We start from the raw sequence: 16,417 nt of genomic DNA, 5'->3' as shown, positions 1-16,417 counted from the left end.
GAGACAAACTGACCATCTGTCCCCTGGTGTTAACGAGACTGAGAAGTGTTTTACTCTGACGTGTGTTTTTTTTCTTTGCAGATGATGATGACGTCTCTGTACTGTGGAGGAACAGAAGGACTGACTGTCTCCCATTTTGAAGCCATGAAGGTAAGATCACTTACCTGTTACCTGCTACAGTTACAGCTCCCTGGCTTAGTTTGAGGTGTTCCCTATTTATATTTCAGCCTCAGAAATCAACTGCGTTTTTTTACTGAAAAACGAAATGAAATGGTGCAGGTAGGTTTTAAAGGAATAGTTCACCCAAAAATGAGAATGAAGTCATTATCTGCTCCCCCTCATGCCAATGGAAATTCTGGTGAAGTTGTATAGTCCACAAAGCACTGCTGGAGGTTCACAGGCAAAAGGCGTCACACTCATCTCCCAAACAAGTGAAGCAAACGGTGACCACGATTCAAACGTCAAAAAAATACCTAATAATGTATAACCAGTAAAGTTTATTAACCAGTAAACTGAAAATATGTTACGAATAACTCAAGCCAGATTTTATGAGGACGACGAGAGAATGACTAAACTTTTAGCTTGTAAATTTAAAAAAGATAAAAGTAGTAATGTAATCACAGCAACAAAAGATAATTATGGTAATTTGGTAACAAATGATGAGGAAATAAATCTTAACTTTAAGGAATATTATGAAAAAATAATTGCAATATAAAGATGTTGGCTAAGGTATTAGCAAATAAATTGGAAAAGGTGATAACCAACCTAGTGCAAGCAGTAATGCTTCAGTCATCACAAATGGCCGAGAATCCCCAGTTTTAAACTCTATAGAGGGACCAGGCAGGGATGCCTTCTTTCTCCTTTGCTATTTGTTTTGTCCCTTGAATCTTTGGATTTAGCTATAAGACAGGATGAAAACATACATGTTGTCACAATAGCTAATGTCGTCCACAAAATTTATTTATATAGGGATGATATTATTGTGTTTCTCACTCACCCGCAATCATCAATCGAGACTTTTTCAATCTTACAGACGTTTTCTCTTGTCTCTTCTCTGGGTATAAAGCAAATCACTCAAAAAGAGACCCATCTTCTCTCTGAGCTGTCAACGACGTCTGTTTTGATTGATCTTAATATCAAGTGTAGATATTTCACCAATTGTGGAGAAATTGAAAGTTATGCTTGGAAGATTGAAAGGTCTTAAGCTGCCTCTTTGGGGGAAAATATCTGCCATAAAAATGATGGCTATCCCAAAATTATTCTATGTGTTAATTATGTTGCCAATTCCAATGTCTAATAATATGTACAATCAAATGAATAACTTCTCAACTAATTTTATGTGGAATGGGAGAAAAGCACAGATATTGAAGAGCAGTCACTGCACTTCTAACCTGAAGCACAGAATGGTACCTCGACTGGATTGAAATCATAGATTCAAGGGCAAGGTTTATAAATATGTTGGCAGGGATTTACACAGCATGTTATTTTTTCTGTCATGTTACCCTAGTGAGGCTTCATCAGTTATCATTTTAAAGAGCAAAGGGAATATGAAGTGTTTTGTTATACAGTAGTTAGTTAAAGAGAGGTTGTTTGTCTTGTCATTGAAGCAGAATACTTTAATATTTTCTGTTTAAAGTCTTATTCTGTGACTGGGATTCATTGTATTGTGCTTGTTTGCTTAGCTGCTGCCAGTGGCCTCTTTCTTCCAGCTCAGAGGCCTCCAGAGGTGCTGTGAGATGAAGCTGTCGCAGAGTCTGACTCTGGACAACGCTGTCAACATCTACCAGACTGCCAAGGTACTAAAACACATCAGGAACACTGAGAGGGAAGAGCTGTCCTCTACACTGGTTGGTTTTATATTCGTAGAAAAGAGCCCTGATCATTTCATTCTCCACTCAGGTGCAGTTTTTTGATTTAGAAATTAAAGCAACGCTGTCATACTCTTGTGTTTGGTTAACGCTGGTTTTACTGGTCCCATAGTTGTCTAGAATTAAGAGGCAAGGCACTGAGATGTTACCAAGGTTTCCCACACATTCGTTTATTTGTGGTGGCCTGCCATGATCAAAACATCTGCTGCTATGTATTGATTTTATATTTTTGGAGAAAACAGTTAATTAGGAGCACTTTTGCAATATGTAATCTGTTCAGTTATTAATTGCAATGAAATCTTGGAGTGCAGAACATACTCTGGGCACAGATGGAGCAGTAGAACACCAGGCGTGGTGAAAGTGAAACTTTACTTTTCATTGCCATGTATATAAAAGCTTGCATTCACTCCTTTCTGCAGCGGCTGCTCCTCTCATCTATCAGTTTAATTTGATCAGCTCTGAATAGATTATCCACCCTGCAAGTCAAACTCCACAAACTATGTTCATGGACCTGCTAAAATGTCTGAATTTAGAGAGGGGACAGAGAATGATTTTTTTTAAAAAGTGATACTTTTTTTAAAGTTATTTCCGCCACAAAGTTCTCTCCAGGAAAAAAAAGTAAATCACCTATAAAATACAGTTGTAAAAGTTTTATAATACATCATTGTATTTTCATGAATTGACCCTTAACTTGCTGCAATTTGATTAAAAGTTAACATCTGTAATCTAAGACTTAACAGTAGGCAAGTGTCCATTACAGATTTGCACAAAATTTATTAATAATTACTTATAAAGCGATATTTTCAAAATGTTGATAAAACACAATTGTAAGATGACTACATACTGAGTGATGGTTTGCATGTTATTAATGATGTTATTCTCCTCTGGCAATAACATTCCAAGTAGCTTGGCATAGGGCTGCTCGATTATTTAATATGATTACTTACTGTCCTTTAGAACATCATGCAGTTCTAAATATTTACTCTGGTGTTTATTTTTAACTCTGGATGTCCTTTAACTTTAAATACAAGTGAACTGAAAAACTATGAAAGCTTTGAAAGCTACACATCTTGCACATTACTGTAGTTTGTTCACATTCACATAATAATAAAACTTAACCCAACTAATATAATTTAACAATACATAACAATTACTGTAACAATAACAGCAAAAATAAATTTTGAATTGGGATCAATAATTGTTTCACTAACTAAGGAGAGATTCAGCAGACAGACATTTCTCCATTATCTGTTCAGAAGCAGCTGGAACAGTTACTACAATAAGAAAAACTGGTCCACCTTAACAGTCCACCTTAAGGGAGCCTGGTCAGTTTCCAGTAAGAAGCTAACTTCGCTTGCTAACTTCGGGGCTAAGTTCTGTCACTTTAATCAGCAGCTGGCGAGCTAGACATGGGAACATGTCTCCGGTCTTTCAGAGTTATTGCATTTATTCTCTGACAAACAGCCTCAGCTGTTGACACATCACACAGCCGCATTTCATGTCATACTCTCTGCTCCCCTCACTGCAGCCTCACTGTCACTATCACTGGCACATACACGTCTGCTCTCCCTACTTGCACTCGTTATTTCTTGTGCTCTCGCTGCACATGCTGTCTGTAAACAAAATGAGAAGTTTCAAAACAACCAGAGAGACAGTGTGCTGTTTTCAAACCCGTGCTGAAACTTCTGTTTGGATTTTGGAACACGAGGAAAGGTTGCACTTTATTTACAAAATAAAAGACAAAATGGGAGAAACATTGTTAGATTCATCATGCTGCACATAATCATTTTATCTCAATTATCTTGTTTAGAATCGAGGGAAGCCAAAATTGTAATCGAAATTAAAATCTGATTAATCACCCAGCCCTAGCTCGGCGATAGATGTTCAGAACATTAGCAGCTTTATTTTAATTGCCGCCACTACACTAACCGTCATTAATTTCAATCCAAGGCCACGTATGTGTGTTATGTTAGTGATAATGGAAAGGCAAGCCCCTTATACATGGGAGCGGCCATGTATGAGGGATTTGTGGGAGGTGAGTCCATGATTTCACGGAGGAATTGTTTTGAAGAGTTATGTGATGCAATAACAGCTCTTGTAGCTCCTGCTGCATCATGAGGGAGCCAGTTCCTACTGACAAGCACATAGCCATAACATCATGTGACCTAGAAAAGCCCTAAAAGTGTTTCCATTGCAGTTTTGCTCTATACGCCTTTTTCAAACAGCCTGAAATACCACCTCATGCAAGCAAAATTTTTTGGGGATAAATAGGAATTTTTGAAAGATGTTTTCATTAGGTGTTTTATATCTGGAATTTCAGTTTGCAAAACTTGGGTTAATGCAAACCTGCCTAATGATTCAGCAAAAAAAATTAAAAAATTAAGACACAAAATAAGCACTCACTACTCATACTTTTGATCAAAACTTTTTGAATTTCAAGGTCATGATAAACAAAACAATTCACATAATTCCGCAGATTCAAGGTGTTATAATGAGTCTTCAAATTTAGTTTATTTTTATGTTCTCAGTTGTAAGACAGGCCATGTTTGGTACAATTCTTTAACAATATATAATTAGTTAAACTAAAAAATGTTCTACCATTAATGCCTGCTTTTGGCTCATCACAGTGATGTCCTCAATTTGACAAAACGTCTCTGTGTTTGTGTATCTGCAGCAACACAGAGCCGTTGAACTCTGCAAGTTTTGTGAAGGATTCTTCCTGCAGAACATGGAGCGGCTCCTGGACCAGGAGGACTTCCACCGCCTGCTGCTAGGTGCAGTCGGTCAGCAGCTTCTCTGCCCAGAGGGGGGCACCCAGGACCAGGATCCACTGGTTCTCCTGGAGGTTTTGGAGGCCACGTTAATCCACAGACTTTACACTGTGCACCCTGCATGTCGAGAGTAAAAAAAAAAGCAGCAGCGCCCACTAACCTGACACTGTTCAGACACACTGGGATGGGTGTTAAAGAGTCATATGTGTGTTTGGGAGTAGCAGCCATATACTGTATTTTTACCTTCTTTAACATTCTTAGGGAGAACATATTAGTGTAGAGGAAGAATATACTGTTTTAAGGAGTTTGTCATCCTCTTTATTCAACTTGACACAAGTGAACATTTTTGCAGCCATTAAGAGATGATCCAAATGTGGAATGTTAATCAGTCAACACATTTATCAAGTAAAATGAACAAACTTGTGGGTGCATTCTTATCTTTGAGATTTTCTGTTTTATATTGCTGCGAATCAGATGTTTTTAGTTTCTTTGACTCTTTTTCGGACACATTAAGCGAATTGAAAACATCTGGCTCTTAAAGATGTGACAGCATTAATGATCAAATGATTATTGAATATGTTGTAACTGTAACTATCCGTTTTTTAATTAACCATTGCTGTGAAATTTCATTACCTCAAGCCAATTATTTAAACAATATTTACACATAAGCCTTAATAAAGTTAAAATATATGTTTATTCCAAATCGTATATGTACAGCCTGTATAGATGAGGGTCCCATTTACATGATATCTGGGGAACTGCACATCCTGATATCACAGCAGAGTAAAACTAACATATCAATAGACAGATATTCTCTAGTTCCACTCACTGTCAGATTCACCAAACAGGCAGATGGTGTAGGAATTAAGTGGTTCTTCTCTGGAATTAAGTTACTGGTCATTCGGAAAATTTAGACCTTCATGTAAGGAGGTACAATTTACTCCTTCTATAACTTATTTAAAGCTGAAAGTGGCTTTGAGCAGGGTCCAAGCAGCAGAGGATGATGAGGGATCCCTCTTCCAGGACGGACGGACTTGCAATAGATGTAGTACATAACAAATAAAATACAATTATGGCAAGAAGGAAAGAGAAAGAGAGAGGGGAGGAGAGGGGGAGAGAGGCACAGCAATAATGCAAACAGACGCATGTCATATTACAATAACGATAGGTGCGAAATTATTAAATGCACTCTATGATGATATTGTGGGTGATGATAAGAGTCTCATTCATATATTGATAGGGAGGTGTCCAAAGGCAAGATCACGGCATCGGTGCAAGGAGTTCACAAGAGATGGGCAAAGTATACTGTAGTGTGTTGCCCAAAATAGTAATTAAAGAAAAACATCAGAATATAGTTCGTCGTCCAAAATGCCATAAAAATGTCATACTTAAGTATGTCATCCAAAATGGCCTAAAAACCTCATAGTATAGTATGTAGTCCAAAGTGGGGCAAAAATATCATACTAAAGCATGTCGTCCAAAATTGCATGAGAAAACATCATACTATAGTATGTTGTCCAAAAAGGCCTTAAAATGTCATAGTATAGTATGTCATCCAAAGTGGCCTAAAAATGTCATATTAAAATATATTGTCCAAAATGCCATACAGATGGCATAAAACTGTCATACGTTGTCCAAAATACAATAACAGTGTCACAGTATAGTATGTCGTCCAAAATAGCATAAAGAATTCATAATATTGTATGTCATCCAAAATGTCATGCTATGGTATGTCGTACAAATGAAATAAACATGTCACACTAAAGTATGTCATCGGAAATTGAATAAAAACATCATATTGTAGTTTTTTGTCCAAAAAAGGGTAAAACCGCCATAGGATAGTATGTCACAAAAAAACTGTCAGAAAAATGTCACACTATAGTATGTGGTCCACAATGGAATAAAAATGACATGGTAGAGTATTTCCTCCCAAATAGTATAATAATGTCATTCTGAAACGTCTTCCAAAATGGCATAAAATGTCATAGTATAGTATGTTGTCCAATTTTGCATAATATATTCATATTATAGTATGTCGTCCAAAATGGCATAAAAACATCACAGTATAAAATATTGTCCCAAATGGCCAAAAAGTGTCATAGTATAGTATGTCATCCTATATAGCATAACATATTTATACTACAATATATGGTCCAAAATGGAGTTTTAAATGTTTGCTGTAGTATGCCATCCGAAATGGCCATGAAAATGTCCTACTTTGGCATGTCTTCCAAAATAGCCTAAGAATGTCGTTGTAAAGTATGTTGTCCAAAATTGCCTAAAAAGGTCAAACCATAGTATGTAGTCCAAAATAGCCTAAAAGCGCCATACTAAAGTAGCTATGTCATCAAAAATGGCGTAAAAAATGTCATAAAAACATAAATGTCTTTCAAAATGGCAGAAAAACACGATACTATAGTATGTTGTCTAAAATGGCATAAAAACGTCATACTATAGTAAGTTGTCAAAAATGGCCTAAAATTGTTATAGTACGTCAACCAAAATCACATAAAAATGTCATACTATAGTATGTCGTCCAAAATACCATACAAAAATTATACTATAGTATGTTGACTAAAATGCGATAAAAATGTCATAGTATAGTATGTTGTCAAAAATGATCATACAAAAATATGTTGTCCAAAATTGCCTGAAAATGTCATAGTACAGCATACAGCAAATTGGCATAAAAAACATCATCCTATAGTATGTTCTCCAAAATACCATAACAGTGTCATAGTATGATATGTCCTCCAAAATTGCCTTAAAACGTCATACTATGGTAGGTTGTCAAAAATGCCATAAAAATGTCATCTTATAGTATGTCATAGTAAGCATAAGCAGAATAAAGTGAAAAGCATGTTACCCGAATTCCATTTACAAGCACTGACAGAAGTTTACACTTATTTAATCCTACCCCTTCTCCACAACTCAGTCACACATCTACATTTTAATAAACATATTGCTTATACACATATACATGCCTATACCCATATGCACCATATATATATATATATATACACATACATACATACATACATATATAGCACGTCATCAAAAGTGACTCAAAAACGTCATAGTATAGTATTTCATCAAAAATTACTCAAATGCCACAAATACGTCATGAAATGAACCAAAAAAGCCACAAAAACGTCATAGTATAGTTTGTCATAGAAAACAAAAAAACCCAAAACATCATAGTATAGTTTTTCATCAAAAAATGCCACAATAAAGTCAAATTATAGTATGTCATCAAAAATGACCCAAAATGCCACAAATACATTATAGTATAGTATGTTGTCAGAAATTACCCCAAAACGTCATGGAATAGTATGTTGTCAAAAATGACCCAATGCCACAAAATCATCAACAGATAGTATGTTGTCAAAATTTAACCAAAATGCCACAAAAACGTCATAATAAAGTATGTTGTCAAAAATGCCCCAGAAACGTAGTAGCAAAGTATGTCGTCAAAAATGACCCTAAAACATTATGCAATTAGTGTGTCATCAGAAATGACCCAAAAACGTCATAGTGTAGTGTGTCGTCAAACATCAACCAAAATGCCACAAAAATGTCATAGGACACTATGTCGTCAAAAATGCCCCAAAAACTTCATAGTTTAGCATGTCGTCAAAAACGACCCCAAAACGCCATAGTATAATATGTCCTCAAAAGTGACCCCAAAACGTCACAATATAGTATTTTGTCAAAAATGACTCAAAAACTTCATATGGTAGTATGTTGTCAGAAATGACCCTAAAATGTCGAAGTATAGTATGTCATTAAAAATGACTCAAAATGCCACAAAATGTCATAGGACAGTATGTTGTCAAAATGACCCAAAATGCCACAAAAGCGTCATAGTATAATATGTAGTCGGAAAAAAACCCCCCAAAATTTCATAGTATAGTGCGTAGTCAAAAATGACCCAAAAACGTTATAGTGTAGTATATTGTGAAAAATTACCCAAATTGCCACAAAAATGTCAAAGTATAGTATGTCCTCAAAAATGACCCAAAATGCTCCCAAAATGTCATGGGATAGTATGTCATCACAAATGACCAAAAATGGCAAAAAAAAGGTCATGGGATATAATTTCGTCAAAATTGTCCTTAAATGCCACAAACATGTCATAGTAAAGTATGTCCTCAAAAATGACATAAAATGCCAGGAAAAGGTCATATGAAAATTTCTCATCAAAAGTGCCACAAAAACATCATAGTATAGTATGTCGTCAAAAATTGCCCAAAATGCCACAAAAACCTCATAGTGTGGTATGTTGTCAAAAACGACCCAAAAACATCATAGTATAGGACACTGTAAAATATGAACCAAAATAACCCCAAATGTGTCTTAGTATTATCTATCATCCAAAATGGCATGAGAACGTCGTGGTATAGTATGTTATCCAAAATGCTATCATTTGGGAAGTTTCTGGGGTTGTTTTGGCATCTTTAAGGGGACTGGGTTGCACTTTTGCCATGACATCATTAGTAGTCTAAAATAGTGCTTACAGCCATGGTGTTAGCAAAGTTTGATTGACCCTTTGCTTCACCTTTTTCAATCCAGAATTACACATTTGCCATTTAAACGTTTTAAGAATGAGGACTTGAGTTTGCTAACCTAATGTGAGTCTGGCTAATGGAATGTCTGGCTGATAGGGTCACAGGCATGTGAACTTCACCAGATCCATAAAGAGCTGGACAGAGCAGTTTAACTCTGATCGACCGATGGGGCTTAGTCCATACAAGGTGCAAGGTACGTTTATTAGGCATTTTTTAAATCTAGTGAGTCTCACCGCCTGGGAAAAGAACCCGCTCCATAGTCTGGTGGTTCGGCAGCGGAGAATTCTGTATCTTTTTCCAGATGGCAGCAGGTTTAACAGGCTGTGGCTCGGGTGGCTGCTGTCTTTCAGTATCCTTTGGGCTCTGTGTAGACACCTCACTTCACCAAGGTCACTGATGCTCTGTAGATGGTAACCACTGATGTTCTGGGCAGTTTTAATCATCCGCTGTGGAGCCTTCCTGTCCTGTGCCGTGTACTAGTTTGTAATGTTTCCAGTCAGTATGCTTTCTACTGACCCTCTGTAGAAGTTGTTGCTCTGGAATTTAACCTTCCTAAGTTTCCATAGGAAGAAGGGGCCTTTTCTGTGCTTTTTTTAACCTGGGTGGTGATGTGTGATGACCAAGATAGGTTCTCAGTGATGGTGATTCCAAGGAATCTATAGCTGTTCACCTGCTCCACGTCAGCTTCACTGATGTAGACAGGAGTGTGTGTCTTTGCCTCCTTCTTTCTAAAATCAACAATCAGCTCCTTGGTTTCACTGACATTGAGCAGTAGGTTGTTCTCTGTGCAACACTTGATTTACTACCAGTATGAACTCTCATTGTTTTTTGTAATACAGCCGATGATGGTGGTGTTGTCCGCACACTTCACAATAGAGTTATCCTGATGTTTGGGAGCGCAGTCATGGGTGTGCAGTGTGAACATACTGCTGAGTTGTTCTTAAGCAAGGCACCAAACCCTTGACTGCTCAGGGTAGAATGGCATGAGATGGACAGGTGGTTTGTTGTAGTGTCCGCAGTGATGCAGGAGTTGTGTTGGACTGTTGAAGAAGGAGCTGAGCCGGAAGGCGTAGCTCTCAATTTACCAGTCCATCTATGTTCCAACCCTCATCTATGGTCATGAGCTCTGGGTAGTGACCGAAAGGATGAGATTGCGGATACAAGTGGCTGAAATGAGTTTCCTCAGCATGGTGGCTGGGCTCGCCAGGAGAGATAGGGTGAGGAGCTCGAAGTAGAGCCACTGCTCCCTCGCACCGAAAGGGAGTTGAGGTGGTTCGGGCATCTCATCAGGGTGCCCCCTGTTAGAGGTTATTCGTGCATGTCCAACTGTTAGGAGGCCCAGAGGCAGACACGCTGGAGTGATTACATATCTCGTCTGGCCTGGGAACACCTCGGGGTCCCCCCAGGACGAACTGGAAAGTGTTGCTGGGGAGAGGGACATCTGAAATGCTCTTAACAGTCTGTTGCCCCTGCGACCCGGCCTCGGAAAAGCGGATGACAATGGATGGATGGATGGATGGATGATTGGTTGATGAATTTAAATTTTTCGTTTTCCAGACATCAAGATGATCAACTCTGAAAATGTAACATATGTACATATTTTTGTCAATAACCATCTTAAAACTATGAAACCTGGGTCTTCATCACTTTTCTCCTGCTGCTCTTAAACACTTTTCTCAAGTATTTAAACCTTTGAACCATGAGGAAATTGGTTTGAATTCTTTCAAAAACATGGAAAGAAAGGCAATGAGCAACCTGGCAAGAAATGGCCTGCAAATTGCAAGAAGTTAATAAAATTATTAGAATTAGGTGAAGAAAAATGTCCGGAAAACTATACTTAAAATTGTCATAATTATATATTGAAAATTACGTTACTAGTGTTACTATAATTTTTAAGTATTTTTTCCATTTCACTTCCTTTTTTGTTTTTGCCTTTTCCTTTAATTTGTGAAAATTTCCAGGTAATTTTTGTTGTACATTTGACTAATTTCTTTCTATTTTTGGGGTCATGTCCTCTCAAAGAGTTAATAACCTAAAAAAATGTGTACACAGCTCCAAAGTCAACAGATTTATTTCCTTTAGCACTGAAGTTGTTCACAGTAACATCACAAGGGAATACATTGCCAGTGGTTATCCTGCTCAGTAGAAGCGCTCCGTGCTCCGAGTCCATTCTGTGTGCTCTGGATTCCCCCAATAGAAAAAGAGAAAAGCGAACAATGAAAGGTATTGCTTTAATTTCTCTCTCCAATGAGCCTACAGCCACCCAGCTGGTGAGCGAGCCGATCGCCAGAGAGCTCCCTCTTTGAGAGAATGAGTAAGGAGGATGCATTGCACGGTTACTGTGTGGGCACAGTAATCAAAAAGGAGGAAGAGGGCAAGATGACGGCAATAGAAATCAAATAAAAACAGTAGAATAAAAAAGGCAAATTAAAACAAATGTGCATAAAGAACATAAATACATAAATAAATGTGGAGAGAAAAAGGGAACAGGAGAACAATTCCAACGACGACATGCAAAGAAAAGACGAATGCTGAACATGCAAACAACCGTACAAGGTCAAAGCTAAGAGTAGGATCCCCTTGGTTTTTTAAATAAGCTTGTCAGTAAACTTGGCTTATTTACAGAGTGAGTGTTTGGTGAGATCTGAGTCATCATACACACGGGGTGGGGGTGAGGGGGGCACAATTTTCAACAAAGGGTTTGTTCCTCCCAGAGAGGCTAAGTCTACATTCTTAAATTACGGTAAATCATTTTCCAAACATATATTACAGGTTTCTCTCGTCAATAAGCGGAGAAAAGGAACTCACAAACGTTTTTTTTTTCTTGCTGATCAAATAACTTAAACATAACAAAAATATCCTTAAATAATTTGACGTTAAGAAACATTCTCTACATCTTTCATATAAATAACTGCAAATAAATTAATAACCAAAGTGACAAAATACAATAAAGTACAAAAATATACACAGCAGTTCAATATTGTAAAAATTATAATGGAAATTAAAAATACGCTGACATTTTGTTACTGAACCCAGAATATGACTCACTTGTCAGAAGTGCAAAAAAGGAAAAAGGAGACATTTAATCGAAGAGGCCCCGTCACACCAGGCAGAGGTGCAGCAATATGTCAAATAGAAGCTGGTGAGATAACTGCTAACTGCCAGCCTGCTGGAACATATCCATGTTATTCAGTTAAAATATCACTGAGTTCCTATTTTCTCTGCACTGGGCTGTTTATCGAGCCTGGTAAGACCATCCTGATGACATGCGCTCAAAATTCTGCTTCACTCTGCATTTCGGTCTGGACTTTCTACTGCCCCAAACACTTTCCAGAAATTACAATCCAATCAGAGCCAATTAGCGATCCACACCATAGCTGATGATGTAACCTATCATGATATTACAGTATGCCAGGGTTTTTAAAAATACCCATGGTATGTTTTCCATTACCATCACAAATACAGTCAATCCTTTTTCTATTAAACTCACTGTATGTAGTGCACAGCATGCACCACCAGAGCTCAGTCTCTGTTCTCTACTGGTGGAACAGGCAGCTAGGCTGGAAGACACTGTGACACCTAGTGGTGGAGGGAGAAGTTACAGGACTGTAAACAGCCCATGGCCAGCAGGCAAAGAGAGACCATGGGGAATAACGGCATGTTTTTAAAAAAAATCTAACCAAAACAGAGCTGCTGTTTGTTGGAACAGTGACCTTACTAACTACATTACTAACAAAAGTAACCAAAACGGTCTGGATAAGTTTTGTTTTATTTCTGTTGAGTTTGAATTAAGTGTGTTTTTTGATGTGTTAACGCGGCAACTAAGCCTTTTCAGTTATCAAGAGCAAGTTGAATCCAGAAGTTGTATGGTTGTATTTCTCTCTGTATTTCTATTATGTATTTATTTGTCTGAAAAGCTTAAAGTAAGTAGTGTACTCGCCATTAGGGTGGGTTGAGTTAGTGCTGCACACTGTTACATACCGTATACCCCAGTGACATTTCAGGGACAAATGAAGGAATGAATATTATAAACCGGTCAAGACTAATGCAGGCTGCTTCTTGCAAAACAGTAATGTCGGTTTTCGAAGCAACAAGTAATAACTCCAACATTAGTAAACACAGCAATAAGTTAAGCTACTGCAGAAATAGAGTCAATCGCACTACTGGAGGAGCAGATATGAGAGGCTGCAGAGCTGGGGATCACGTCCATACAGATAGGTGTTCACAATGCTTCAGACAGACAACAAGGACACTGCCAGTTGGTATTCAGCAGTCCAGGGGCAGCTGGCTGCTGATTGAGAAATGCTGAAATATGTTTGGAACACATTGGCTGCAGTCTGTCAAAGGGAGTAATCCCACCCAATGAAAAATTTTTGGGCAGCAGAAAGTCCGAACTGATACAGAGAGACAAACAGAACAGTTATTTCTGATTTATTTAATTATAACAATACTTTGCTTAACTTTATTCTAGCAATACTTTATTTAACTTCATTTCAATAGTATTTTATTTAACTTTATTTTAACAGTACTTTATTGACTTCATTACTGTTGTTGCTTTATTAAACTTTATTCGAACTGTACTTAATTTTTAGAATTTTGCATCTTTGTAGTCTGAAGTACTTCAAAGGAAATGTCAAAATATAAATATATATATGTTGTGGATTGTGATATGGCCTAAAAATTATTTAAAGTCATATTGTACAACCCTTTCTCACATCATCAGGATGTTTTACCAGGCTACCATTTATTACCCCTGACTTTTTTTTACCTACCTTAAAATGCATATTTTTACTATTGACTGGTGTCTCAAAACTGTCTGCACAAACAATACCGCTGTTATGGGGCAGTTTGTATTCCAACAGAGGAGTTCAAATCCTACCAAGCTACTATAGCTATAGCTATAGCTCCCTTCAAGGTTGAATCTGTCAAAGTAGCTCATTATTGGCCAACGACACAATTTCGTATCCAACTTAACAAAACTTGAAGTTTACTTTGCCGCTGCGAGTGAATCCACTCATCGTAGGAATTCCACTGAAATGAATAAATTTCACCATAAAAATTAGCCGTTTAAAATCCGGGTGTGACCAGGCCTACACAGGAATACTAAACAAATTATGGCAACACAACTCTAAAACATAATGTCACAACTACACTTTTTATACATACGCAACATTATTTAATCTGTACAACAGAATAGATCATTCATTTATGTAATATCACACCCCTTGTCACACATTTATGGGTGACCTTTCAGCTTCAAGAACCCATTTTAGAGAAATGCCACAGAGCCAGAAATCCTGCTGTTCACAAAGAAAGACGACAATAAAAAGAACTACAATCCAGCCAGCGCTCGTCCATCCGTCCATCTCCTCATCATCTCTGTCGCTCCTTGCTTCTTGTTTGTCAGCATGTGCAAGTTGTTACATCCCGCAAAGAAGTTTGTGTGGAGGAGTACATACAATATGTGTGTTCTTTATGTACATGTGGGAGAATTGGCAGAACGAGAAAAGAGGAGGGGTGTGTGTGTGTGTGTGTGTGTGTGTGTGTGTGTGTGTGTGTGTGTAGACTGACAAACATCACTGTCTTTAAGGCTTTTTTTTCTTTTTACAACTCTTCTGAGATGTCTCTATGTTTGGTCTTGGGGGGGCGAGTGGACTCTACTGATGCGGCCGAAGAAAGGACTCGAGGAGAGAGAAAGGGGAAAAGGAAGTGAAGTGGGAAAAGGAAGGGGGTCCTCTGTCTTTTCTTCTCTTGGTGGTGGCGGGCTGCTGTCGGCCGGTCTCGAACAGCCGCCGAGGTTAATAGTTATTATGGATGATCCCTGGTGGCAGAGACAAGTCAAGCCATCACACATGTGAGGAGGACACACACCCACTGAAAGACCCCCGAGGACACAGAGAGGGACAGAAGGTAGGGACAACAAAGCTACATTTGCTACTTATTGTAAAATACTGATCAACTTTTAAACTTCGATAGCCATTCCCATTATACAGTACAAAAGTTATAGGCAAAAAGTAGATTTTTCTTTTGACTCCTAACTAAAGGGCAAAATTAGCAGCTCTCCTTGTCCTTCTCCTGTTTAATGACCTGTCACTGCTCTTCTCTAGTCATGCACAGCTACTGCTCCTTATGGTTGCTCTTGTGTCCTGTTGCTGGCGGCCATCTTTGTTTTGTCTTTGCCGGGGGGGCATTTAGAGTCATTGGGTGGGGGCTGGTTGGGCTTGCTGCTGGGGGCATGCTTAGCGGGGGAGCTAGGCGTGGCTGGGGCACCAGGGGAGTGGGACGCTTGGATGTTCTTCTCGTCTGAAAAAAGCTGTTTAATTACGTCAAAGAAGTTACTCAACGGGCTGCCTACACAGACGGGAAGAAAAGAAAAAAGAGAGAGAGAGAAAGAGAGAGAGAGAGAGAACAAACAACAGATGAGCAATGGGGTTAACATGAGGAGAGGAGGAGGAGGTAATGGAGGGATGAGAGGAGGAGTGGAGCTGGAGGAAAGGAGACTCTTTAGCGGAGGGAGAAGGGGAAGGATTTGTTGGGTTGTCCAGGCTGGAGGAAGGGGAGGTAACACTAGTGATGGCTGAATGAAGCCTCATTAACCATTGTCTTTATTGTCTGAGCCAATTAGATGGCACTCTTGATTTAAAAAAAAAAAAAGCTCAAGGAATTATAATTCTATGTAATTTTAACTCTTTGTTGAACAGAGAGTGCCATCTAGTGGACTCAGAAAATAAAGAAAATGGTTTCAGAGGCTTGGCCATCATTAGGTAACACCACAAGGATCCCACACAGGTGAGACAAGTGAGTCACATCCCATTTTTTTTAGAGGGTCAGAATATTAATATCAACATCTATAGCTTTGGCTTCAGAGTCTCAGTTTCCCCTGCTGAGAGCTAACAGGGCCATTGGAAGACAGTTCAGGTATCATTCAGTACCAGAGATTCACGGTGAAGAAGAGAGCCGTTGTGGCGCTTTGAGGACCACAAGCTGACTGCCATCTAGTTCCATTGTATTAGAGAGAAGGCATATGTCTTTACAGCCGATATTGCCAACACTCAGCAACTCACACCAAAAATGTCTAGTCCAATAAATAGCACTACAAGTAAGAAGAAAATGTGGATTTTTGATTTTGGAGTGAACTGTCCCTTTAAGTGCTGTTTCTAATAAAGGGAACACATGAAGGGAACACCACCTAAATTAAGAATTCCAATAT

At 38.4% G+C, this 16,417-nt stretch overlaps 2 protein-coding genes across 14 annotated transcripts in view; one reads left to right on the top strand and one right to left on the bottom strand.

Annotated features, from left to right (window-relative positions):
* The window catches only part of LOC121943175 (ankyrin repeat and BTB/POZ domain-containing protein 2-like), a 38,267-nt gene extending 32,925 nt beyond the window's left edge, over positions 1 to 5,342 (top strand). The window contains exons 15-17 of the mRNA XM_042486629.2: positions 82 to 150; positions 1,683 to 1,796; positions 4,543 to 5,342. Of these exons, the coding sequence (XP_042342563.2) occupies positions 82 to 150; positions 1,683 to 1,796; positions 4,543 to 4,773 (414 nt within the window). The 3' untranslated portion in view covers positions 4,774 to 5,342. The remainder of the gene's footprint in view (positions 1 to 81; positions 151 to 1,682; positions 1,797 to 4,542) is intronic.
* A 5,920-nt stretch (positions 5,343 to 11,262) lies between these two features.
* LOC121942092 (serine/threonine-protein kinase BRSK2-like) overlaps positions 11,263 to 16,417 on the bottom strand; it is a 229,041-nt gene continuing 223,886 nt past the window's right edge. For 12 of the 13 annotated variants that reach the window (XM_088081516.1, XM_088081531.1, XM_088081569.1 and 9 more), the window contains one exon: positions 11,263 to 15,558. In XM_088081516.1, coding sequence (XP_087937642.1) covers positions 15,335 to 15,558 — 224 coding nt within the window. In that variant the 3' untranslated portion in view covers positions 11,263 to 15,334. The remainder of the gene's footprint in view (positions 15,559 to 16,417) is intronic. The other variant, XM_088081561.1, reaches the window with a different exon arrangement.

This window comes from Plectropomus leopardus, chromosome 1 (assembly GCF_026936395.1).
Source record: "Plectropomus leopardus strain MGB_pleo_1.0 chromosome 1, ASM2693639v1, whole genome shotgun sequence".
Lineage (NCBI taxonomy): Eukaryota > Metazoa > Chordata > Actinopteri > Perciformes > Serranidae > Plectropomus > Plectropomus leopardus.
Note: the sequence above shows the minus strand (reverse complement) of the source record. Positions and strands in the feature narration are given on the sequence as shown.